Source organism: Trichoplusia ni, chromosome 12, assembly GCF_003590095.1.
Source record: "Trichoplusia ni isolate ovarian cell line Hi5 chromosome 12, tn1, whole genome shotgun sequence".
In the NCBI taxonomy this organism is placed as follows: domain Eukaryota; kingdom Metazoa; phylum Arthropoda; class Insecta; order Lepidoptera; family Noctuidae; genus Trichoplusia; species Trichoplusia ni.
In genome coordinates, this window is record NC_039489.1 from 3,598,105 (window position 1) to 3,625,593 (window position 27,489).

The window sequence follows — 27,489 nt, forward strand, 5'->3', positions numbered from 1 at the left end:
TTTTTTAATTGAGTTTTTAGACTAACATAATTTTGAACCATTTCTAAGTACCTAAATAAATGGAGTATTTATTTAGTATAGTAACAAGGCGTGTCTCTTATGAACGGTTTTATATTGCTGCTGATTCAATTGATTGTTGTTACTAGTACCTATTATAATATTATTGGTCTACAAAGAGTTTTATCTTGTATTAAAAAGAGAATATGATTACTTATATCACTTAATATGTCCTTAGTCCTCATATAAAACATTTGTTTTCAGAATATGGCGTCTACTAAACTTAATTTGTTTATTAAGGCATTCAAATTTTACAGCATACATGATAATTTTCTAAATGTTTAGAGATAAATATTCTGACCGTTTTCATACGGTTTTCTAATAAGAGGCCAGCAATCTGTAATTACGTCGATTTAAGTTAATCACTAAGAGATTTAGCTTTTGTAGTGATGCCTGCGGATCTTGAGTTAGCAAATGTTGCGCCTGAAGTTTCTTTATGAGCAAAACTACTTTTCAATTACTGCCGAAGATAAATTTTCTACGTGGACGCAGATCAAGGTTTTTTTTTTAAAAAAAAATGCGTAACTGTGTTTACAGTACCTGTTTACATCTGGTGCACAGAAAAAACAAATAACACTAGGATTGTTATTCTGTATACTGAAGATAGGATCCAATCAAACAATCACTGGTGGACATATGCTAAAACGGCCATCCGAGAGAATTGCTTGTTAAAATGAATCCGTAAAAGGAACCAGCGCTACCACAATTAAATACCTTTTCTTTGAAGGATTAACGGTAACTAGCTCATAAGTTATTTTAATGATTTAATTAATCTCGTAACATAGTAAACATCTCATATGTCACTTGTCCACACGCGTCCACATCACATTACTCGCTCGTACAAGCTCGCTGGGAATACCCGCCCGTTACACACTTAACATTTTCCTTAAACCTTTATTAATCCACAATTTTGCTTAACATTGGCATTATTTGAAATAAACTTAAGTAGTCAGGCACATGCAACGGTTAAGTCTTTAATTTACTTCAAATATATGTATGTTTTGGTGAATATTATGTACTTGTTATTATGGGTGGAGCTAAACTTAAGGTTTGCTGACATGGAGGTAGTTTTTATTCGTATGGGATCTGAAAAAGATAGAGATACAATTATTTGTCCATGTTTTCTGCAAGTAATATTATCTATTTTACTTGTGCCAAAACACTCGGCGAGATAGCGCGGTGCCGGCGCTTAATTGTTTGTTATTTTCCTTATTTATGTGAGACACACTTTCATTATGAATACCTACCGATGTAAAATCAGTACTCTGATAGCACGTACCAACGAATGCGCTTTTATTTCTTTCACAAATGATATGTTTTCAGTTACTCGTCTGTTGTTATTGAGAGAACAAAGGAGCGATATTAGACCTCCCGGAGGAGAATGATTCACATCAAGGAAAATCACTACACAAGTATAAGTATAGAAGATCTATATGCTTGTATCGGTCAATAAGTTCAGGGTTTAATTTAATTTGAAAAATAAGAAGACGACTTCTTGTTTTCAAATAAAACTTAATTTTATCAAAATCTGTCATTCTCCTTAGGTCGCTACCGTCGCTACAGTCGATATCCTGAAAGTGGCTCAGAGTGACAGTCATCAAAAGATTTGATGACGCCTTATTGATATTAAAAAATTAAATAAATAAATACATCCATTGAGACGTCGACAGATCATTTATTAAATATAAGACTTGTGTAAGATGAAAACAAACAACAATACGAAAAACATTTCCTTATAAACGAGGAGAATAACCCGCCAGTACTTGCTTCCCATATAAGCTAGGCGCACTGGCTGGACGTGCCAGTACCACCTCACAGCTGACGGGATGAAGTTGTGCGCAGTGCTGGTGTGCGCGTTCGCGGCCGTCGCGGCGCATCATCATAAAGATCACAACAGTCGTGGTGAAACAGGTACAGCTTATTTTTATACTATGCTAAACAACTGGCATCTTTGAGATCTAATATCTCTATTAAGTTAATAAGACAGTGGTATTGCTTTGAAAACCCTTAAGAAAATAGTGATAAAAAAAATACAGAATTGACTCCGAAAATTATTTTTTCTGCAAAATTAGGTTAAACAAAATGTTGTTTTTGGAACACAACTGCTGGTTTGCGTTACTGAGTCAAAAAATATTTTTCCTAGGTGATTGGAATATGTATAACTATTCTGGTCTGAGTTACTGAGTCAAAGATTCTTTTTCCTAGGGTCCCCGAATACCAGGACTTCAGAGCCGCTGACGGTGGCTCCAGCTGGTCAGTTCCGCGGCTCGTGGATGGAGTCGCGGCGCGGGCGACGCTTCCAGGCTTACCGCGGGATACGATACGCCGAGCCGCCTGTTGGAGAGCTCAGGTTCCAGGTAATACCCTAAATATAGCCTACACACCCAATACAAGAATAACTGGTTTTAATCTAGTGTACTGTATGCGCTGCTTTTATTATTTTTTTACGATGTGCTTATTAAATATACCCACTCCATATCCAACCACTTTTTTAAGATTATTTTTTCGCCTGGTCTATGTAACTTAAGGTCCAATCTAACAGCCTCCCAAGATGATCACGAAGCACACTGGCGAGGTGGACGCCACGCAGGACGGCCCCGCCTGCCCTCAGCCCGTCCTCAACAAGGACTACCCCGTGCACGAAGACTGCCTCAGGCTCAACGTGTACCGACCTGATGGAAAAGAGTGTGTATACTACTACTTACTACTTAAATAATCCTCAAATTTTATTTCTGCTGAGTGAAACTGTACCAGAAATTGTCAAATTGCATTTCATTCAAAACCAGCACTAACCGAAAAAAATATCGAAAACTGGTCCATCGATACTCAGGAAGTCCTCAGACACAGTTACTTTAATTTTACTTCCTTATTTCTGTTCACATTTTTCTTTTAAAGATTCAGGCACCTATATGTAGCTCACAAAATATCACATCTTCCCATTATTTCTCTTCTTTAACATTACATCTATCACCACCTTCTATGGTAGTTCACCTGAATGATGGCTGGCCATGTATACGTCACTCACTTTGTGCTGTTTGTATGTCAGCGTGTCGAAGCTGCCGGTGGTGGTGTTCATGCACGCGGGCGGGTTCTACTCGGTGTCGGGGCGCAGCGACGTGGCCGGCCCGCACTACCTGCTCGACAGGGACATCGTGCTCGTCACCATCAACTACCGCCTCGGCACACTCGGTAAACATCATGTTACTCTACATAAAGGGCATTATCCTTTATGAATCGATTTTATTCGTTTTCGGCCATCAGTTGGCTTCAAACACTACAGACAAACGGTGAAGAGAGATACGATTAGATAATTTCGCTTGTGCCTTTTTAACTTGAGAAGAGGGTTTTGGCTGGCAATAATTTTTTGATGTCTGAAACTTTTCATTATTAAGGCGAGATATAAAAGCAAGTCTACCTGTTTAATGTTGACGTTTTGGTAAAGCCATTCACAACTTGTCCTAAACGATTAACAAAATAATATTTGTTAACGCTATACCCATATTTCTAACCCTACACAATGAAATACAACTGTTGAAGTTTGTAAAAGAGAAGTGACATAACTCTACAACTGTAGCGTTTTGTCTCACTTTTACATTCCAAGTGATTATTTCATTGGCAGGTTTCCTGAGCACGGGTGACAAGTTAGCTCCCGGTAACAACGGCTTCAAGGACCAGGTGATGGCACTCCGCTGGGTGCAGCGCAACATCGCCTCGTTCGGGGGAGACCCGCACCTCGTCACCATCGCGGGGTACAGCGCCGGCTCCTTCAGCGTCATGCTGCACACAATCTCGCCCATGTCTAAAGGTAGATACGAAGACAGGTTAGACTTAGGTGTAGGTTTGTTAGGTAACATAGATAACGTATACAGAAGAACACATTGTTGACTCTAGTCTGTGTTGAATTTAATATTGTCCTATTATCAAATTACAATGAATTTAATTTACCTAATTGAAAAATAAGATTACTCATAAAATAAAATCATATTATGAATATTTAATTTATTTATCTTACCACGTATTTTAAATCATTTTTTATCTTTGAATTTGGGTATCATAAAAACATGCAAAAAGTTTCTCTCCGGCGGGGAATCGAACCCCGGTCTCCCGCGTGACAGGCGGGGATACTTACCACTATACTACCGAAGATATACTGATGATAGCGAAATTACCAAAACACTTGTACTATTACACTGCTACATACGATAAACATGATTGTACATACTGTGTAGTGTATTAATTGCTTATTGTTATCAAAAATGTTTGTTTTAATTATTTGTACAGCTAATATTGTTAAACAATTCTTTAGGTATGCGTAACAGATATTTGACTAACATTACATTATTATTTTGTAGATATTAGTCAAACTCTCTATTATTAAAATAAAACCTTCTCCCTAGGGTTATTCCACCGTGCGATCAGTATGAGTGGGTCCCCAATATCCCAGATCGAGATCCCTCGCCATCAGCGCCACCTGGCGGTCAAACAGGCCGAGCTGCTGAACTGCACCACCGAGAGCTCGGAGGCGCTCATCGACTGCCTCAAAACGAAGACTTACAAGGAGATTGGAAACTCCCTGGATAACATGTTTGTGAGTATATTGCTCATAACAATACTTAGATTCAAACTTGGTAGTACAGATCAACTGTTACTAAGCAAATATAGCAAAAACGTATACAATAACAGATGAACCAGCTTGCAATGAACGTTTTAATAAGCAAATAGGCTACACACTACTTACTTGGTTTACTACAATTAATATCTCTCGCCCTATTATAAGTTTTTATTTTTACCTGCACTATTTCCGTTTCCAACACTTGGTCATGTCTGTTCAGGAGTACAACTACGACCCGGTGCTGCTGTGGATGCCGGTGCAGGAGCTGGACTTCGGGCAGGAGCGGTTCCTGCCGCGCCAGCCGCTGGCCGCGCTCTGCGGCGGAGACCTGCAGCCCGTGCCTTACATCGTCAGCCAGACGCAGGACGAGTTCTTCTGGAAGGCATACGGTTAATAACCTCGAGATGTACTTTAACACCAGAAATATTCAAATCATCGCACAAGTCATCCAGACTCAAAACAACACACACAGTACACAGTGTATTTGGCGTGATGTATGTGTTTTGTAAAAAAGCGACAGCATGCTGAGTTGTGGAGTTTGTTGTGCCGTTTTTTCTTCACAACTTGAGCACTTATAGGAACCGGTGAACGGTGGGCGATACGGGGAGCTGACTGTGTAATTTTGACTTTCAATAAGTGCTACTTTGTAGCCTTTGTTGAATAAATGGATTTAGATTTTTTGATTTTTGATGACTTGTGCACTTGGCAAATACGAACATTATTTTTTTACTTACCTAATGAGAATTATCACTGCATTTTAGATCCTACTTTCAGACCGTTGAAATTTCTACATCAATGCGAAAATCCTCATTCTAAAACTACCTCTCTATCCAGGTGTTCTCAACAACAACGGTGCCCTCTTAGGCTGGAACATTGACTTCCCGAGCTTCGCGAACACCGCGTTCTACCTCGGGGACGACACGTCGGGCCGGCTCGCCACGCGCCTCAAGGGGGCCTACTTCCCCTCCTCCGACTCCAAGCTGCTCAACGACAGCGCCACCGTCGACGCCCTCGGGAAAATGTACTCCGATGCCATTATTGGTTTTGGAGCCCACAGGTGGGTTTGGACGATATGTTTTGATCTTCACAGAACCCTTGCCATCCTACTGGATAGCTAATGTCCTTTCTTAGCACTATACTCGCCAGAACCTTTACTGTTAACCCTTCTATGGAGATATTCTCTGTCTAAGTTGTTATTCCTGTTGTTTGAAATATATTTGTTATGATGTTGTCTGTAGGCTTGTGAACCTGCTGTCTCGTCACTCCAAGCAGCCGGTCTACTACTACGAGTTCGGGTACATCGGCAACAGCAGCCACTACGTCGACCCCATCACCAATGAACCAACAGGTAGTGGGACAATACTATTTCTTCTCCATATACTTACTTGCCATGTTTGCTCACCGACCCTAATTGTATCTTGGCCTCTGATACGAGAGAGCGCCACTTTACCCGATCCTTGGCCCCTTCTCACCAGTCATCGGGATGAGGCGCCCAAAGATCCGCCTCAACTGTGTCACTCCATCGATACCTGGGTCGTCTACCTGTACCTTCTTCTCTATATACTTGCTAATTTGTTAAAGGTTTCGTAATACCCTGTTTTGCACTGCTCTGAAGGTTTGAAGAAGTATTCGTTTTTGAAACTTTGGCCTGTTCACAAAAGGTTTTCAGAATGTTAGTATATTATCTTTAGGCCGTCCTTCCTTCCTAGTCCACTCTTACCTCATGACGTCACTCTGTCTGCAGCGGCGGCGCATCACGACGACCTGCTGTACCTGTTCAACGTGAGCGCTTCGTTCCCGGCGATCCCTGCCGGAGACACGCACGACTCGCGCATGGTCGACAAGATGACAGCTCTCGTCTACAACTTCGCAAGATATGGGTGAGGGTACAAACTGGTCTTGAAAAAATGAGAGGATTAATTGCGAGGATATCTAAAATTTTTGTTTGTCTATTTTCCCAACAGTAGATTATCAATAAAAAAAAGATTTAAAAAATCTAAATATCCACGTTTTTAAATGGCACTCCACGTAATTAAAGTTTTATCAAAATCGGTCCAGACGTTTTTATAAATGTAAATTGCATTTTCATCCGGTTTGAAGCTACCCTGAAAATTTCAGCCTGCTAGCTTATCAGGAAGTGCCTCAAAGTTGAGTTGCAAAAATGCAAACGGAACGACAAACAAACATACAAACAAGAAAGTGAGTGTATAAAGACATGGGAAAATTAGAGTGACGGTCTTACTAAAAGTTTTTCTGCCCAGGGACCCGAACCCCGTCAGCGACACTCCAGAGCTGGCCGGTCTGAAGTGGCCGCAGTACAAGCCGGCCGAGCGTCAGTACCTGCGCATCGACCAGCCCTTCTCCATTGACCAGAGGCTCTTCGAAGACCGCTTCAAGGTGTGGGAGGAACTCTTCCCAATCGACTACCAGACCTGCAAACAAAAATAGAGATATTAAGGACGTCATACAAAAACTTAATTTTAAAATTATTTCTTAGCTTGAAACTGCCAACTACACGTTTTCATGTAAATTGGCACGCATCATAAATGTTCTGTTTTCATAAAATGTACTCTTATAATTTTGTCGCTTTCACTAAAACTTTAAACTATGTCTGTTTTAAAATTTATAAGTTAAGTTTAGGAAGCTAAGCAATTTCTTGTAAAATATTAAGATTAATAAAAAAATAATTTAATTTGTTTATTTTAATTGTAAACCTATTTAAAGACTTTCTTATAGTTATAGTGAGCTCTTCACATGCACTATAAACCATTTAAAGTACCTAATTAATAAGAAAAGATAAACTAACAAGCAAAAAGGTTAAAGCAGTCCAAAAGGGAATTTGATCCATGACTGTAATATACGATATGGGAATATCTACTTACCTATTCAGAGGTAATAAAACCCATCTAAAAAGCTTAGGACTAGGTGTCTAGCTAGATGAGACGGAAAAGTCACGCTATCACCTTCTGTTCCTGAGATCGCTTTACGGTTCCTAGTCGTTATCTTGAGGTAACATCAACATTATTACATAAATACACAGGAGCTATGGCTCATGCAGTCGCCATTATCAGTACCTTTAAACTTGAGTTACGGAAACGTATTAAGGAAAACCACAGTGTGCTGAAAGGTAGGAGAGGAGGAGGTACTTAAAGTTTCGGACAAAATACTCATCATTGGCATCGTCATGACCCTCGTTATAGAGAAAATCCCAATGAGTAGTGTCAAATAGTCAGCTGCGGCCTCAGGTTACGGAAAGGCTGTGGCTTATTAGTCAGTTGTGAATAGGAAATCTTTTATGTTCTGAGTAATTTCAATTTAGATGGTTGTAACTTACTTTATTCAGATTTTTAAAAGACTTCAAAAGACAAGAGTTTCTTAATTCATCTGCAATTGTTCTTTAAGTTTGCTACCTCAGAAATAAGTACGGACTGAAAGTGATTTTGATGAGTCTTCTGTTATTGGAAGGTAGCTGTTATTTGATCCCATAAAATTTTCGAATTTGGTTATTTGCTTGAATCCTTTTTATTTGAAGTCTGTATGTTTTACTATTAAATAAGTTCCGTTCGTGACACATTCATTTATTTACCTTGGAAATATTTACATTGGATTCATCATTATTTAGTTTATTTACTTATAGTACCTACTGTGGAAGACTTAAAAGATAAAAGTTAGTAAATAAACAACCATAGTTGACAAAAAGCCAATTACAAGTCCTCACGTGTAGAATTATTCTAAATTTTGAGACGAGAACCCAAGAACACTTACAGACTTTGTTAACAGCTATAATCAAAATCTCCCCTACCTACAACTAATGCCTGTGTTTCATAAACAAAGGATATACATATTTATAGTCGACAATATTGGATTGAAACATCATTTTGTTGATCCCGAAAGCAGTCATAGAATTACACACGTCATTGTAATGTCAACCATTCAGCTTATTTTAGACTATTCTTAAAGTTAATTCTAAGAAGGATTACAAGCGGGTTTTTCAATTATCCTATATGTCATGCAAAGAAGTCTACGAAACATTTTTCCTAACTGTTACAATTGTAACCTATTTAGCGGGTTTTCCCACACATCTTTATTATACGACCGCGTTGAGACGATGTTTAAACTTATCCTTATAACCATATCTACGTACACAGAATAGATAACTATTGCCTATTTTTAAGAAGATTTTTTTGAATATTGCTATATTTATTTATATTACGGTTGGCGCAATTACTACACGGATAGCCGAGTGGCTGAAGCCACTGGGCGCGGCTTCGATCCCCGCGTAGGACAAGCATTTGTGTGATGTTCTGAGTCTTAAAGCCCCCTTAACACTAGGATTAAATTTATTACTGCGGGAGCTGTTTCCTAAAAAAGATAAAGATAAATTAATAAGATTCTTTTTCCCCGTTTTTTTTTGGTTTTTCAGTAACATGCAAGTGACATGCACTCACAATCATGCTGAAAAATGAGAAATGGTGCGAGAAAGAAAATTCTGCAAGCTCACAATCTTTCCCCAGTACTCATACAGATGTTTATATAAAACACGTTATTTTCTCTCCTCACGACAAACGTGATCGTAACGAATCAAAGGTGACAGATAAACTAGAAAGATCAAGTTGTTATTGATAAGGTTTTTATAATGTTTTCTATAACAATAAGGTAACTGTTGGGTTACATTATTTGAGTTACCTATAGCTGACTGCATAAAAAGATATTAAATGTCTAGCTTGTCGATATGAATCCTAGTTACTCTAATTATACTAATATACACGGTGATTTTTTAGTCGTCTTAAAAAAGCAGCCCAGTTCATGTATCCGACGTAAAATACCCCTAGGCGCGATTATTATTTCTTTATCATCAACTAAGATAGTAAGTACGAAGAAAAATTAAACAAGAGAAATCTGAAATATACTCTTAAAAATGATAAAACGCCCGCGCCCCTCACCATTGTTACAAGGCTCGGACCGCGCTCGCAACAGAGCTGTGTTTCTAAAAAGTTACGAATTGCATCATAATATTGAATACAAATTGCATTTTAAATTTATTCAAATCTCATAAATACTTATTTTTTTATCATGGACGTGTTCTAGTCATTGGATACATGAACAGGGCTGCTTCTGTAAGACGACTAAAAAATCACGGTGTATAAAGCTGAAGAGTTTGTTTGTTTGTTTGAACGCGATAATCTCAGGAACTACTGGTTCAAATTGAAAAAATATTTTTGTGTTGAATAGACCATTCATCGAGAAAGGTTTTAGGCTATAAACCATCACGCTGCGACTAATAGGAGCGAAGATACAACGAAAAATCTGGAAAAACAGGGCAGGTATTGATCATAACTTATATCTTCTAACAATACGGATGAAGTCGCGGGCAACAGCTAGTCAAATAATAAATATCGTTAAACGTATTTTGTTCCCTTTAGTCTCAAATCTCAAATATTTTTCACAAATAAATCAATATAATAAATAAATCGTTATAATCGTTGCAGAATATCCCAGCTGTGTTCATATAAAAGCAGTATTTTCCTTGTTTCGAGACAGTTGTGTCTCCTCCGTTGGCCGCCATGTTTCCCCGCGCATGCGTTCTGCTCGCGCTGTGCGCCGCCGTGTGCGTGCACGCACACCAACACAAGCATCAACACACAACAGGTTTGTTTGTAAACAACGTTTTGTATGTTTTATATTTTGGATTCATAAATTAAAAAAATAACAAGGTAAACGTAAGTATAAATAAGAATGTGTAACTTTTTTGTTGTGTGATTCTGATATAGAAATTTGTGTGGCTGTTCTTTATTCTTCTTTTATGCAAAATAACTCCCTCATAAAGGAACTTAATCTGTGTCGCGAAGGGTTTCAAAAATTCAAATTCTCAAGGACACCCAGACTCAGGACAAGCATTCGTGGATCACACAAATTCTTGTCCTACGCGGGGTTCGAACTAGCGACCACTCACGCTCAGTGGGTTTGTCGTGGTGACCTTAACCACTCGGCTATTCGTGCTGTTTTGTTGACCTGATTTTGATGACCAAATTCGGTATCAACTCGCTTTATATCAATCATAACAAATTATTATCATCATTATACCCACTAGCAACCATCCTTTCCCCCAGAGCCAGCCAGAGCGACGTCCACGTCGCCCCCGACTGCGGCAGGTCCCGTGGTGCGCAGTGTGAGCGGCGTGTTCCGTGGCTCGTGGATGGAGTCGCGGCGCGGGCGACGCTTCCAGGCTTACCGCGGGATACGATACGCCGAGCCGCCTGTGGGAGAGCTCAGGTTCCAGGTAACATAATATACATCAATATTTAGACCATTCAGCAAATAGATCTTTATTAGCATGTCATTTAAGTAAACTTATGATATGATTCAAGTTTTACTTGTAGACCGGTCTGGGTACCTTCTAATTATTTGCAAAGAGAAAACACGTCGATTACATAAAAAAGTGAATTATGTCCATTTTTTATGTTTCTTTTTAATAGCAAGACAAAAGCATCAATTGACTTTTACATTATCGCTTTTCTCTTTGTAGAAAACAAAAAAATATTACAAATGAATAATTAACCGTAAAATGGAATAAAGAAAGGCAATGATTCAATGAATGACGTGTGTGTATAATATATTGTTGATGAATAGCAAACAAATTAGTAAATACAACCTACGATGTGAACCTACAAATGCTTTAATAAAATCATTTGGATACAACAGGAAAATATATTCGACTTCACAACCTTGGGAAGTCGAAGCAGCCAAAATATGTACTGCAATCTACATTCATAAATAATGATCCAATTACGTGCAGTTTACGAACACAAATTAACCAATAAGCATTAATTACAATCCAGTAACTTCGTTGTCACAAGGCTGTAAAATTTCAGATAAGTCCACATCCAGTCCGGTGGTTTTGATTCCTTAGATCAAGAAAAAGTACTGTCTTAGATTAAGCTCTCCCCACTTCAAAAATAGAGTCTATGAGGTTATAAATAATTCATTTTCAATCTCGTCCATAAATGCCTATATTGGAGACCTTACAATGCTTACACTGAAGCTTAAACTTTGCTGAAGAATATAAGTCTACGCCAGGTAGTCCAGGTACCTTCTGTTCGGTTTTGGGAATGTTGTTCTCCTGTCCTAGCCGCCGAAGCTAAAGCTGCAGTACTCGGGCGAGGTGGACGCGAGCGCGGAGGGGCCGGCGTGCCCGCTGCCCGTACCGCCCACCTACTACGTGGACGAGGACTGCCTCACCGTCAATGTGTACACGCCACGTACTAACAGGTGAACGACATTTACATATCTGTGAGATACTTAGTCAACATACACTTAGCCCGATTTCCGCACATGTTTTCCAGGGTGTAACGATAGTGACTTCAACATACGCCGACGACACGGTGGAGGAATATGTCGGATTTCTTGCAACCAAAGTCACTCCACTCCCGTAACTTATCTAAGCCAAAGCTTTTAACAATAGCCTGACTCTTAAATACAACATTTGTTTTCAGAACATAATTGTGGTCGTTGGTAATCACACTTAACCTACCTACTCCATTGCATTCCATTCAAGTAAAAAGTCATGGTGAACTCCTCACTACTCTCCATTTTTTCCGAATCTTTGAATACTAATAGTCTCTATCTTTCTCCAGCTCGAAGCCCCTGCCGGTGATCTTCTTCATCCACGCGGGAGGGTTCTACTCCATGACAGGACGCAGTGACCTCGCCGGGCCGCACTACCTGCTGGACAGAGATGTAGTCCTTGTCACCATCAACTACAGAATAGGATCCTTAGGTAAATCTTCTGGACAATGTCTTCATCAAGGGGAAATCAATAATATTATGGCACAATATGTAACCATAGTTTGTGACCTTGCATATAATGCCTATACAATACCAAAAACATTTATTTCCATGGAGGTTGCTTGTATTCGCTAATATTTCAGGTTTCATGAGTACTGGTGACGCATACGCCCCCGGCAACAACGGCATGAAGGACCAGGTCGCAGCTTTGAAGTGGGTTCAGCGAAACATCGCGGCATTCGGTGGTGATCCCAACTCGGTGACGATCACCGGTTGCAGCGCCGGCTCTATTAGTGTCATGCTGCACATGATCTCACCGATGGCTAAAGGTAGGTGAAATATCCATCAACTAAACAAAAAGCATTTCTAGTACTTAAGTCCTATGCCTACCAACTCTTGAAGTAAGCCTGCTGAAATTGTGGAAACAGCGCTCCACTGCATAGAGTAGAGCAGAGACTCGCTCGGACAACCGCAACAATCTTACTTTGAATGTTGATCATGATCTCATTACTATAATAATTCTCAGGTTTATTTCACCGCGCTATATCGATGAGCGCGTCGCCCATCAACAAGGGTCCGATGGTGACGCACCAGCGCCACCTGGCCGTGCTCCAGGCGCAGATCCTCAAGTGCCCCACGAACAACACCTCCGTCATCTACGACTGCCTCATGAAGAAACCCTGGAGGGAGATCGGAGACTCGCTGCCTCAGTTCTGGGTAAGGCTCGTTCTGGGTATGGACATTCGCGTCGCGACATCTTTAAGATATTTATAGCGAATTAAGGTATTTTTTTATGAATACTGATAAGTAGCACTATATCGTTTTTTAACGGTGATGATTTAGTACCATCAGATTGATTTTTTCTGTGCCATGTTTATTTTACTTTACGTTTTGATCAAATATGGAATTGAAAACTAAGGAAAACATTAAAAATCATACCACTCTATCAAATGGTACATTCCCAGAAGCTCTAAACCTCTTTACCCCTCCCCAGTCCTTTGGCCCAGGAGACCCAGTGGGTCTGTGGGGGCCCGTGGTTGAGCCGGACTTCGGTCAGGAGCGATACCTCAGCGAGGACCCGCTGGACTCCATCAAGCACGGCAGGATGCACACCGTGCCCTACATCATCAGCCAAACCACTGACGAGTTCTTCTGGAAAGCTTTCCGTAAATATTACTACTATACTCTTACCTAATGACATGATGAAGTCATATCTAAATTGACTATTGTAACATAAGAAAACTCGAAAAGGTTTTTTGCTCTAATTTGCTTATTTGACAGACACCTACAGTATACCTACAACAGTTTAACTGCACGGATTGCCGACTGGTATAGGTGACGCGAGTTCGATCCCTGTGTATAACAAGCATTTCTGTAATCCACGAAAGCTTGCCCTGAGTCCTTGCGCATTTGACGTAGAAGTTTTTGAAAACCCCCGCAACACGAGTATTCCGTAATGTGGGAGTCGTTTATGTGATTCCCATTGCTGCGAACTTAATTTTCTGTGCATAATATTGTAGCGGTCCTACAAAACGCTACACTTCTAAAGACGATGAACGAAGAGTGGGAGCGTATCGCGCCGATCTCGTTCCTGCTGCCGGCGGAGAACCGCAGCGCAGCGGTGGCGCGGCTGCGGGAGGTGTACCTGAGGAACAAGCCGCTGGCTAATGACAGAGAGAGCGAGCTGGCGCTGGGGAGGCTGTACGGAGACTCCGTCATAGGGTTCGGAGTGCACAGGTAAAGGAAGTATTACGTCATATCCTCAATTACAAAGAAAACTTTAGTTTGACATACAATTCAGAGCATCGGTTCAAGAAGTTTCGTATTGTTTTATTTATCTACCTTGTCTCTTTGTTTTAATTAATAGTTTGTAGAGGACGTTTAACATTGTCATTGGGTTTGATTACCGATTGTTCTGTTACCAGACTAGCCAATCTAATGTGCCGCCATTCGAAGCACCCGGTGTGGTACTATGAGTTCGCATACATTGGAAACAATTCCCACTACCAGGACCCTGATGGAAAACCACGAGGTATGCTCCTTACTTTAAGAAAACACTACTTATCAAACTCACTGCCTCACTTCCTAAGTTTGGCTACACTAATATCTATACTCATGCACACCAAAATTTACATCAAACCATCAACTGCCTATTATAAGGCTCGACTACTGAGTATAAACTCTACGTAGCACTACAATAATTTTGTTTCCATCCAGGTGCGGCTCACCACGACGACCTGATCTACTTGTTCACGCTGAGCTACGCGTTCCCCACCATCCCGCTCTCCAGCCAGGACTCGCACGTCGTCGACGAGATGACCGCCATGTGGTACAACTTCGCCAGATACGGGTAACTATGCAAGCAATTATAATTCCTTCATTGAACGTTGCAAATCGATCAATAGCTGAAGTAAAGAGGTTGAATACATTCAACGAAAAGTAAAGCAAATTAGGACAATAAAGGAAAAATAATAAATATAATTAAGTTGTCTCTGAACATATTGTAAGATGATGTCAGATAGAAAGGTATGTAAGAAGAAAACATGTTGCGCCACTCCAAATAAAGGGGATAAGAGCAGGACATGATGAATTTAGTCGTCTTTTGTGAGTCTTCTCAGTGTATTTAGAGAATAGGCGAAGGCATTTTGCAATTTATACAAAAGGGTAATATCAGAAAAACAAAAGAAAATGCACATAATACAAGAATCCAATCAAGTTACTTTAGATAACCTACTTCTACTTCCAGTTAATTAGGATTATCATATAATATTAATAATGTTGTATTAACTCAGTGACCCGAACCCCCGCGGCGACACTCCGGAGCTGGCGGGGCTGGCGTGGCCCACCATGACGCCGCGCCAGAGGAACTATCTCCGGCGCGGAGACCAGCTCAGCGTGCACCAGAACATGTTCGAAGACCGCTTCAAAGTGTGGGACGACTTGTACCCCATTGAATACTGAACATAACAAAACTCCTTGTACATAATTGTATAATGTTTGAACTGAGAATTTAAGCTGTGAATATGACATTGCGGTTATGAAAGCTTGATGTGATAATGTTTTATACTCTGTACGTAAATAAATATGATTAAAATGATTGAACTTGTTTATTATTTTAGTAATTATCTACTTTCTGTCACCCGCGACATCGTCCACTGGTATACAAGATAGAGGTAATAATTTAAAGAATGTATTAAGTAACCTGGACCGCCACGCTCCTTATTGAAATAATTATTATGCTGTGATGTCTTTCAAGATATTAACTGAAATTAAATGACGCCCCAGCCCTATATGGCAACTTTTTTTGATAATGATTAACATTTAACACGAACATATTCGTCATATAGGTATGATTTTACGTAATACTACTAAATTGATGATTCTCCCCGTTTTGGTAACATTTTTCATTGCTGCTCCGCTCCCATTTGTGATAACGTAATAGTATTTAGCTCAATAAATGGGCTAAATAACGTTGAAAGGAAGAAAGAACAAACAAACTCTGCAGCTTTATAATATTGTCGTACAGATGATTACACGTTCAAGCTCATCAGTGACAATACTCCGCAAATCTAGGTATAGCTTGATTCTCGACATTTTTTTGTGTGCACAACAAGACAAAAGTTTCACAAAACAGTTAGATGTATTTATTTCACTTTAGGCAGTAAAGTTTTTACCCAATTATTTTTGTACCAAAATGAGTAAAAAAGCATTTTATTTCTTGTAGGAGAAGACAAAACTATAAATATTTATTGGACCATATTCATGTATATCAAGAGCATCTCCTTAGGCCTAGGTATTGCGACCTCCGCCGGATGGGCCAGTGTACATTGACAGGGAATCAGGGAAACTAGCTAAACTCCTAGCCTGTCTGAAGGAATTGTGAAGCCAAGAATGTTCAACTTCTTATATAAATAAAAAACAAAACAACAGCCTCATAGCAACAAAACCGTAGCAGCAACCCCCCTCCTCCTCACCTCCAACGCAGGCCACGACCAATTTGAAGTTTTACTAAGTACATGTAAATTATATGCAAGTAATAGGTAAACTCTATGATAGGTAATATGGCGGTCAGCCGGCGGCGGGTTTCCCTCTGAGAAGTAATTATGACATCCCTTTTCCTTGTTATTGACATCTGTGAGATGCGCAAGAGTCGACGCGGCGCATGCGGGAATGTATAATGATGCACTGTTTGTTTACTTAGTGTAATGGGAAATATGGAAGTGAATAATTTTGGTTACTCACTATTTACATGTTAGCGACTTTTTTAATATTAGTTTACTTGCGATTAATGTAGTTAATTAAATAACATAAATAACATTTTTGGACAGTTCTACCACCTAATAGTCGGAATTAAAAAAAAGAGGAAAATAAAAACAGATTTCCAATCTGAGTGCTTTGGCTTCCTAGTGGCCGCTTTATATATATGACGGCGCGCGGATTAATTGAGAATACTTTGTTTATTTAGACGATTTTAATTGATTGTGGAAATGTGTATTAAGATAGTCCATAATTATTATTATAATGAGTAAGTGGTAAATTATAAAAGGGAGCGGGTTACCCCGAATAGAGTAGTAGGTGGCGCTAGGTGCGACGACGTTCGTTTTGCTTGTCAAGACAGTTGTCATAAAAATAGCGAGCACGTACTAACCTATTGGCTCCAAATAATATTCCATCTCAACCGTCCTATTGTATTCTACTCCATAATGTTATAAGTTCACATTATACAATCTACAAGATAACATTGACGCTTTTATTTCGAACATCCCGTCGCTCATACGCCCAAGATGGAGGCCAACCTAGACTGTTCGGAAAATGTTCCTGACGCTCCCACATCAGAAGTGGGATTACCAGCGACGCATCGTAAAAGATAAATACAGGTCAGCATGAAAATATGTCCTCAGAAAATTATTGCGATTGTTGGAAATATCTTTTTGCAATGCAACTACGAAATACATTTGGTGAAGATAATATAGACCGTTTCCTGGAATAGCATGCCTGAATTGAAGACGTGTTTTGGCAACATTTGATCAATTGAAAAACCCCAGCTGCAAATTTATGGCGATTACTCAATAGAAGTCGATGATTGATATGAGTTATGAGCACCTGAACCGCACCGATGAAGTTCTTGTCAGTGGAGAAGACTGCTATTGCTTTTACATTGGCGCACGCAGCGATGATAGAACCACGATTGTACAGAATTGCATTTACCACAGATATTAAAAGTCGCAGTAGACTGCAACAAGAACTCGTCGCGCTTACTTTTAGAAAACAAAGCCTACTATGTATGAGTATACCATTTCGCCGATAGTGGCAATGAAGTCACGAGTAGAAGACGTTCCAAAGGCCTATAGTTGTGGCAAGCAGGATTACGTATCGAATGAGTGCCGCAACCGTATAAAGAAAACAATCAAGTTCCTGTATAAGCTTCTAGAAGACAGAAGTGAGGTTGTTCTGAAATCGGTATCGACGATAAAGCAGTTTGTACGAGAAAAAGCAGGTTGACAGATCAAGCATTTGGAAGAAAGCGGATTGATTTGGTTTGAAATCTAGATTTGAAAATGAAAATTGGCCAACTATATACTACGTTGCTGTCTTACAATGCGTACTAAATTGAAATTCGGCAAGACGTTTAAAGGTTTGATGGTTATTGTACTAAGTTAATAAAGAAAAGCAACGCACGTAAGTGAATTTGTCTTTGCTAAATGGAATGTAGCATCATCACTTCGAGTCAATTGTATGTGGTCAAGTCAGTTGTATGTCTTATGTTCGAAAAAAAGAAGTGAGTAAGTATAACGATTGTAGCCATTAGGCGAGGTATCGGAAGTTTAAGCAAAATGTCTTGAGTTTGATTTTTGTATGGTGCCAATATTGACAACTAATTATTGCTCTTATTACAGCTTGTCGTCTTATAATGTCGATTCAAAGAGACAGTTATTTGCGGAGGAGGAGCGACCTATGTCGACCGCTATGTCTGTACCTTAAAGTCATCGAGGGAAACTGGTGCGAAGTGCGGAGAGTGATCTGATCGTGTTGCGCTGTGTGAGCTCCAGCGAGTATCGAGTTAATTTGAACTGGGTGCTTATGGTCAAGCTTTCCTTAGGATCACTAACACAACGGTGGGTCGATTACAATTTATTTTTGATAAGGAGCGGCATATTTATCAGTATGAGTTGATGGCAGTTTCGTTAAGAAGTTGGTTATTTAAGATTTTAAAGTTATTGATTTACAAAAGGGGCTATGTATAGGACAAATAAAGTGTCAAATTGAAAGAACCAAGTTTAATGTTATTTTGATCAAGGTTTGAGAAAGTGAGGTTCTCTAGTAGTGGGTGTTGTGTTTGTAACCGGATGGAAGTTACGTGTGGTAGTGACTGCATAGAGGTTACCCGTTGTGATCGTTACCTAAGGAGGTTGCATGATCATGCCCGGAGGGAGGTCATTTTGGTTTGATGCTTATGATTGGATTAAGGTTATAAGTGTGATGATGAACATTTCCCAGGGTTAATCAAAGTTAAGCACTGATATGTTATAATAAGTTTCTTATTGTTTGAATGATAATAGGTGTTATTGCACATGTCATTGGCAGTTATGCGTTCTGAGTATAAGGCTGTTAACACTGTTGTTACCACTAGTAAAGATTTTATCCAAAGTGCCTATATCTTTAGTCCGAAAACTAAGTACCGTTCCAAATAAAAAACGAGGTCGAGAATGGTGATAGTATAGAATTTTAGGTCAATGGTCGGGATCGAAGCAGAGACCGTGTTAACTATGGCAGAGGTGGCCACTGAAGAGACTATGGTGACTCTGGCTGAGATTGGGTCTTGGAGAGGCCATGGAGTCGGGTGGACTCAGTATTCACATGGAATGCGTGCGGACTTTGTATGACTCAGATTCCTGCTTTGAGATTCGTGATTAGTTCCAGTAGTGAGTTGCTGGTGGCAACTGTAAGATTGTAGAGTTACTTGGTAGCTCTGACTTAATGAAAGGTTTCTGGTAAAGAAGATACAGATGTTAAGATAAAGTCAACTATTATAATCATGATAACGAATGACCGAGTGGTGAGTACTGCTGTGTTGTTCTTTGATGCATAATGATCTTTAATAAAGCAGACTTTAGCTGACAAGTTTCCAGGCTAACGTAATACAATGCTGTGCAATACGTAGCGATATTTTGGGTTGAGTCAACGCGGCCGTGGCCGTGCGGACTTAAATGACTTTGTCCTAAAAATTAGGATTTCATATTTTTCATAATTAAACATAAAGAAATATTCTTGGCTGAAAACAAATGTTGAATTTTGAGCTACGAGGTTTCCGTTGGTCAAATAAGACCCAATCCACGTAAATGTGGAGCCTGAATTTGGAACTTAACTGAGTGAATTTTTGTTCTTGGTTTCTTGTACTTTTGATAATTTGTCCCTGGGATACTTCATGAGTAGAATGTGCCGATGACGGCGCGGGTAAGTGAGTCCTACTTGTGTGGTTAGAGGAGATCACTACTTAGCAGTTGATTCAATTTATCAGTTGGACTGTGTGGCACCGATTGGACTGTGTGTTGGCCTGTGTGGCAAATAGCCTGTGTGGCAAATGGCCTGTGTGGCAAATAGCCTGTGTGGCAAATAGCCTGTGTGGCAAATAGCCTGTGTGGCAAATAGCCTGTGTGGCAAATAGCCTGTGTGGCAAGTCTGTGTGGCAAGTAGCCTGTGTGGCGAGCCTGTGTGGCAAGTAGCCTGTGTGGCAAGCCTGTGTGGCAAGTAGCCTGTGTGGCCAGCCTGTGTGGCCAGCCTGTGTGGCCAGCCTGTGTGGCAACGATTAGCCTGTGTGGCGACGATTAGCCTGTGTGGCGACAACTATCCAGTGTGGCACAAACTAGCCTGGGTGGCGAACCTGGTTGGCATTCAAGGGCCTATGTGGCATTGGTGAGCCGGTGTGTTTAATATTTGCTAATCTATAGCTATAGCTGTAGTTGGAGTATAGTTCGGAGATGGATTTTATAATTTTTAAGATAGATTTGTGGAAAATGTGTCTTATGAGAAATGATAAGTGATCAGCAGTCACCCAATTGGTCAGGAAGGCCAAGACGAGAGTGTAGTGTATCATTTTATCTAATGTTTGCAGACAACAACGATGCACATGAGACACACGAGGACGTGTGACGACGCAGGACGGCCGTGACGGCGCGCGGATTAATTGAGAATACTTTGTTTATTTAGACGATTTTAATTGATTGTGGAAATGTGTATTAAGATAGTCCATAATTATTATTATAATGAGTAAGTGGTAAATTATAAAAGGGAGCGGGTTACCCCGAATAGAGTAGTAGGTGGCGCTAGGTGCGACGACGTTCGTTTTGCTTGTCAAGACAGTTGTCATAAAAATAGCGAGCACGTACTAACCTATTGGCTCCAAATAATATTCCATCTCAACCGTCCTATTGTATTCTACTCCATAATGTTATAAGTTCACATTATACAATCTACAAGATAACATTGACGCTTTTATTTCGAACATCCCGTCGCTCATACGCCCAAGATGGAGGCCAACCTAGACTGTTCGGAAAATGTTCCTGACGCTCCCACATATATTTATTTTCTAGAGATATTATAAAATACCCAAAACAGTTTTATGAATAAAAAAAATAGCCCCACAACCCACATACATGAAAAATCATCTTTAGCAGACTTGTAAAGACTGAGATGTTAATTGATACTGTCTCTTAACAGGCAGATTTCTATGTCTCATTTTCCCAACAGGAAATTTCTCATCCAACGAAGCTAAGAACTCTTTTGATCAATATCGAAATCAGTGCGCTTTCATATAAGTAGGTACCTATATTTGCTGACATTCCGTTATTCTTCACCACTTACACCTACAACTTTTAAACAGCTCTTCCTATTTTCATCAAACAAGAAAACTCACACATAATTCACCTTTAACGTAAAACAAACTAAATTAAAATCGCTCAATCCGTTCGGGAGCTGTGATGCTACAGACTGACAGACAGACTCGTCAAACTTATAACATTTCTATTTTAGCGACGCGCGACGGGCTAAAGAAAAAGAAACTAACTATTAATAAGTCTTAAAAGAGAAGCATGAAATAATAAATAAGTTGCAGAATAACCCATCGTAGTCATTAGGACTTGCTACAGATGCAGGCTATACCTACAGGTGGTATATAACGAGCCGGTCTGTCTGCCTGCTCGCAGTGACGCGCGGCGGCTGCACCTCGCAACATGTTCACCGGTGCACTGCTCGCTTTTGTGTGTATCCTGGGAACCACGACAGTCGCAGGTCAGTGGCCAGAACTAAACTAGTATTACATTTAGCGTGTATAATGAGAGTGAGTTTCTATAAGTCCTAAGGTTGTAAAAACAGCACTCAAACAAGTGCGTGTCAGTGATGCTGCAGAGCTTGTTTGACTGTTCCTTCTCCATTGCGAGCTATGTATCGGATTTTGGAAGCGGTGAGGTAAAAAGGTGATACGGAAAAAAAGCAAATTTGTGTGCACTAAAAAAAAATAACCGATCTTTTTTGTGCTGCGGTGTTGAATATCTTTAATGTTAATAAAGTGTAATAAAATCATAAAAGCAGATGATGCTGTCAAGAAAAATGCTGGTCCGCTGACGGTGACTCCGTCTGGTCAGTTCCGCGGCTCGTGGATGGAGTCGCGGCGCGGACGACGCTTCCAGGCTTACCGCGGGATACGATACGCCGAGCCGCCCGTGGGAGAGCTCAGGTTCCAGGTAATATTTCTTAAAAGCAACTAACTGTTTAACCTGTTCAAAGAAACGTAAAAAGTTTAAGGAAAATGTTGGCAAAAGTTCGCAGGTTTGTCAAGGTTATATACGTTCATATAAAGACTCACACAAAAATCTTAAAGATTTACTTAAATAATTTACTATTTCTCGGAGACTCCTTCCGACCCCTATCCATCACCGCTTTTATAAGTACTCATCATCTTCCTATAAAATCATGAAGATTACATTTGTACTGAACGTCCAGAATGTTCTATCGTCTCGCTTCCACAGCCCCCGAAGCCGATCCTCACATACTCCGGCGAGGTGGACGCGACAGAGGACGGGCCGGCGTGCCCGCAGCACGCGCCACCCGGCTACCCAGTTGATGAAGACTGTCTCACTATCAACGTCTATACTCCTCATAATAACAGGTAACGTAATAGCTCTTAAACTAAAGAGGATTCACGTAGGATTTTAAAGTTTGTGAATCAGCGAAATAAAAGGACTAATTTTAAATAATACTGAAATCAAATCTGTTAAGAAATTAAAGGTAATTTCTTATCCATTCTTTGTATTTCTTAAAATACTTTCGTTTTGTGTTCATAAGTAAAAGCACACTAAATTATAAGGTCGAATCATAAGGCACCATAGTAAAATGCGTGAACAATGATGTTACAGGAAAAACTGTTACAGCAGTTTTCCTTTCTTTGGTTTCCTGTTCTCCACTTCTTATTGTCATGGATACCTCAGAAAGTCAACGAGTTTGACAGATATCACTTGTTTCCAGCAGCTCAAAGCCCCTGCCGGTGATCTTCTTCATCCACGCTGGAGGGTTCTATTCCATGTCGGGACGCAGCGACATCGCCGGGCCGCACTACTTGCTCGACAGAGATGTGGTGCTTGTCACCATCAACTATAGACTAGCTTCACTTGGTACGTTGAAGACACTAAGACTCCTTAAACAAAATACAAATATCAAATCGCTCGCAAGTCGATTACTTTCATTTTTGTACGCCGTCGGAGTTTCTACAACGGAATTCTAAGGACATATGTATCTAAGTTTAAAAAGGAGGTTTATTCGAACATACGACAATTTTTTTTTTATCACAAATTGGTTACAATGCGTTTAACATTAATTGAAGGAAAATTCACAGCCAACTGATTCCTTTTCAGGTTTCCTATCCCTGGGCAACAAGTTAGCTCCCGGTAACAACGGCTTCAAGGACCAGGTGATGGCACTCCGCTGGGTGCAGCGGAACATCGCCTCGTTCGGGGGAGACCCGCACCTCGTCACCATCGCGGGCTGCAGCGCTGGCTCGCTCAGTGTCATGCTGCACATGATATCCCCAATGACTAAAGGTAGGGTTAGATGGACGGTTCCAGGATGCAAACATCCTTATAAAATTGTAGTTCGTTGTAATCATAATCTATGTGTAGGTATACTTTACTGTAATTACCTATAGTTTATCATTGCAGGTAAATGTCGATTTAACGAAAAAAAGATTGTGTACACATTGTTCAGGGTACTGTTAAAAAAAGCTTTTGTTAAACACCAATAACTGAGACTGTTTGTCTTCTGTGACAAGTTTAGGCCATTGCTATTTGAAGATGAATATTGGAATTAACGGTTCTGGATTTGTGTAAGGCTTGTTCCACCGCGGCATATCTATGAGCGGCTCGCCGTTCGCTAAGGCGCTCATCCCGGCCGTCCAGTCGGACCTGGCACTGAAGCAGGCGCGCGTATCTCACTGCCCGGAGGACAACACCACCGCGCTCTACCACTGCCTCAAGCCGAAACCTTGGAAAGAAGTCTCTGGCTCACTGCTCGGATTCTATGTAAGTGTTACTGGCTTTTTGCCTTTACCCCTATCTCTAGCAAAGGCAAAAGTGTCTTCAGGTGGTTTAGTTTAAAAAGAAACTGTAAAACTTCTTTTTCACTGAGGCTGACAGACCCTATATGGTTATAATTATAACAACTTATCTTGATCTTGGGTAACTGGTCCTTATGTGATTGTTGTTGGTTGCAATACAATTACTATAGTCAGTAGGACACTACAGACATCTAAAAAAATTTCAGGATTCAACTAGAGCTATTCCATGATTCATAACGATTTTCAGGAGTTTGGCTACGACCCGCTCAGGCTCTGGCATCCCGTGATAGAGAAAGACTTCGGCCAAGAGCGGTACCTGGTCGAGGAGCCGATGGATTCGCTCCGGGAGGGCAGGGCGCGCACCGTGCCCTACATCGTTAGCCAGACCAGTGACGAATTCTTCTGGAAAGCATTCAGTAAGTTAAGTTACTAACTATTATATTCCGGCCCTTGATCATGTTTTCAAACTACGCGCAAAACTACATTGATAGGCTGATGGAACGTTGATCACACTAACTTTGTATTTGCCTAAGTTTTTGAGTTCCACATAAACTTACAAATTGTTTGTTTTCTACTTGAACTCCATCATATATCTGGACCAACTTTGTATTTTTTTGGTAGCGTTACTACTTACTTTGAATGTACTTTGCGATGCTATTTTTGCCACCTGTGTTCGGTGGTACAGTCCCGGCTACTTTTCGTCTTGTCCCTCTTCATCTCTCCCTCTTCTTCTTTCTGTACAGCGATCCTCAAAAACAAAACGCTGCTGGACCCGATGAACTCCGAATGGAATCGAATAGCCCCGATCTCGTTCATACTGCCGCGGAATGAGACGAGCGACAGACTAGCGAGAATAAAGCAGGCTTACCTCGGGGGCCACAAGTTGGTGAATGATGAGACCAGCACTCGCGGCTTGGGGAAGCTGTACGGAGATTCTATTACAGGTTTTCCTGTTCATAGGTGTGTATTACATTAAAAGATTGTCTTCGTCTAAGCAAAAGCGGCAGATCAAACTTGACTGCACGGATAGCCGAGTGGTTGAGGTCACCAAGCCAAACGCACTGTGCGCTTCGTGTCGCAGGTTCGATCCCCGCGTACGACAAGCATTTGTGTGATCCACGAATGCTTGTTCTGAGTCTGGGTGTCTTTGTGCATGTGAGTTGTATATTTGTAAAACCCCCCGCGACACAAGGATTAAATTCCATACAGCGGAGGTCGTTTTTTGTAAAAAAAAAAATTGCCTCTATTTGATACATTTTTAAGTAAGTATTTAACCTAAAATATTATATATTCCACAGGCTTGCTAACCTGATGTGCCGTCACTCGAAGCACCCTGTGTATTACTACGAGTTCGCGTACGTTGGAAACCACAGCCACTACGAAGACTCCACCACCAAGAAACCATTATGTAAGGCACTTTGATTAATATTCAGATGATTTTGTAGTAAAAGCTTTGAAGAATAAAGGAACAACAACTAGACATTTTATAAAACCCGCAAATAGAAAAGATCTTTATCAACCTAATTATTATTTTCCAGATGCAGCTCACCACGACGACCTCATTTACTTGTTCTCGTTGAGTTACCGCTACCCGATGATAGATGTCTCTGACTCACACGACTCTAAAATGGTTGACAAAATGACTGCGATCTGGTATAACTTCGCTAGATACGGGTAAGCTAATAATATACAAAAAATCGTAAGTATAATATATATATCAAGAAATGGGATTATTTATTTAAATATGTTATGTGTAATATAGATGTCGCTCACAAAAACAACTCTCGTAATGTCTATGAACAGACGATTATCTCGTAAAATATCGATCTACTCCTAAAGATACGTATTAGCAGATCTAGTCATAGTATCTCCAGCCCGCCGATAGCCGAATTAGGTCAGAGGTTTACCGCCTTTATTATTTGGCTCAACTCCAATTTTGGACTTTATTGGATAAGCTAGTCAGATTAAGCGGGCCTATTGATTTCTAAATTTTCCCGATTTCGTTCTAATAACTACGAAACCGCTCACTAAAATCATTACAATAGTTATTAACTACTAGTTTTTCGCCCGCGGCTTCGCCCGCGTCGATGTCGGTTATATCGCGTTTCCTAGAGAACTCTTCAAAAGTCCGGGATAAAAACTATCCGTGTTCTTTCTCAAGGTTAACTCTATGTCTGTACCATGTGTGTGTATGTCATTAAAATCAGTTCAGTGGCTTAGACGTGAAAGCGTAACAGACAGACAGAGTTACTTTCGCATTTATAATATTAGTAGGGATTTAAAAAATGTTAGAGCTAAATGTTACCAGTCTTCAATTTGCCATTGCTTTTCCTCCAGGGATCCAAACCCTCGCGATGACACTCCAGAGCTGTCCTCAGTGACGTGGCCCACCATGAAGCCAGGACAAAGGAACTACCTGCGACTCGGTCAGGAGTTTTCTGTTCATCAGAATTTGTCAGAAGACCGCTTTAAACTGTGGGACGAACTGTATCCAATAGTTTACTAAACATTGTATTTAGTGTGATTTAATTGACAATAAATACCTAATAAACCATTTAATTAATTAAAATAAGTTGTTTGATTAATTAATCAATTATGATCATTAAGATTTTTTGATCAATTAGATTTAGATTTGCTCGAGGAAGACTTCTTTTTAAGTGTACATGGTACAAAAGAGATTGAATGTAGCCAGCGATTTCGCCCACAAGAACATAAAATCAGAATAAAAACTGTCCTATGTCAATCCAGGTTATAAACATAAAGGTAACAAACTTCCTTACTATATGCAATACTACATACAAGCTTTCGATTTGATAACATAAGTCTTAAATGAATGAAATTAAATGGATGGTGGATTAAATGATTTTCAACAATCGAGTCAAATGTCAGACCGTATTCAGACACTTACAATTATGTCAGTATGCCAGTACTCAGTGGTAATGACCCGCGCCCTAATCCCGTCCCAGACGCCTGCAGCATATCGTATAGCAATCAAGTATATCTACGAATTCAAGTTCAGATCGCAAGTATGACTCATGTTATTGATCGCTGCTAATATAGACCTTATTTGGTCGCGATAAAACTCTTTATTGATTATCTTGCTTTTCAGCACCAAGAATAACTATCCAAATCAAACTTTATTCTTTCTTACGTAGGGTTGAAAATGGTCGGAACAAAGTTTGAGGTTTAAGAGGCCTTCGAGAGCAATCGCGCATGCGTTTTGCCTCCTTTATTCCCTACCCCTGGCAAAATAGTGTTGGGAATGATTTAAAACATAAAACATCGAAATTGTAAAGTAACTTCTTATTCCTCACTTAGAAATAATTGTTCTAGTCACGTAGAATAAACCTGTTCAATAATCAATATCTCCTTAATTTAAATTCAATAAAAAAAGTTAAAATTCTAATAATTTATAAAGCTTCAAGTAAGA

The 27,489-nt window shown here is 40.1% G+C and overlaps 2 protein-coding genes and 1 non-coding gene across 5 annotated transcripts; 2 read left to right on the forward strand and 1 right to left on the reverse strand.

Moving 5' to 3' along the window:
- Positions 1–1,789: 1,789 nt before the first annotated feature.
- LOC113499569 lies at positions 1,790–15,553 on the forward strand. Its single transcript, XM_026880084.1, has 22 exons — positions 1,790–1,968; positions 2,263–2,414; positions 2,600–2,742; positions 3,104–3,246; positions 3,677–3,862; positions 4,455–4,645; positions 4,890–5,058; positions 5,504–5,726; positions 5,908–6,017; positions 6,414–6,549; positions 6,931–7,114; positions 10,186–10,318; positions 10,780–10,949; positions 11,799–11,938; positions 12,304–12,446; positions 12,598–12,783; positions 12,981–13,171; positions 13,449–13,620; positions 13,975–14,191; positions 14,380–14,486; positions 14,672–14,804; positions 15,247–15,553. The coding sequence occupies exons 1-22, from the start codon at positions 1,884–1,886 to the stop codon at positions 15,413–15,415; spliced, it is 3,483 nt and encodes a 1,160-aa protein (XP_026735885.1). The 5' UTR covers positions 1,790–1,883; the 3' UTR covers positions 15,416–15,553.
- Trnad-guc lies at positions 4,132–4,203 on the reverse strand. Its single transcript has one exon. It is a non-coding gene; the product is annotated as a tRNA-Asp (tRNA).
- Positions 15,554–21,647: 6,094 nt separating the features above from the next.
- LOC113499325 (venom carboxylesterase-6-like) lies at positions 21,648–27,348 on the forward strand. 3 transcript variants are annotated; one of them, XM_026879754.1, is made up of 11 exons: positions 21,648–21,742; positions 22,040–22,194; positions 22,480–22,619; positions 22,976–23,121; positions 23,362–23,547; positions 23,834–24,024; positions 24,307–24,475; positions 24,803–25,019; positions 25,358–25,467; positions 25,598–25,733; positions 26,397–27,348. In XM_026879754.1, the coding sequence occupies exons 1-11, from the start codon at positions 21,685–21,687 to the stop codon at positions 26,563–26,565; spliced, it is 1,677 nt and encodes a 558-aa protein (XP_026735555.1). In that variant the 5' UTR covers positions 21,648–21,684; the 3' UTR covers positions 26,566–27,348. The 3 variants fall into 3 exon arrangements, with proteins under 3 accessions (XP_026735555.1, XP_026735556.1, XP_026735557.1); XM_026879755.1 differs by having other exon boundaries at positions 22,979–23,121; XM_026879756.1 differs by having other exon boundaries at positions 22,043–22,194.
- The last annotated feature ends 141 nt before the right edge of the window (positions 27,349–27,489 follow it).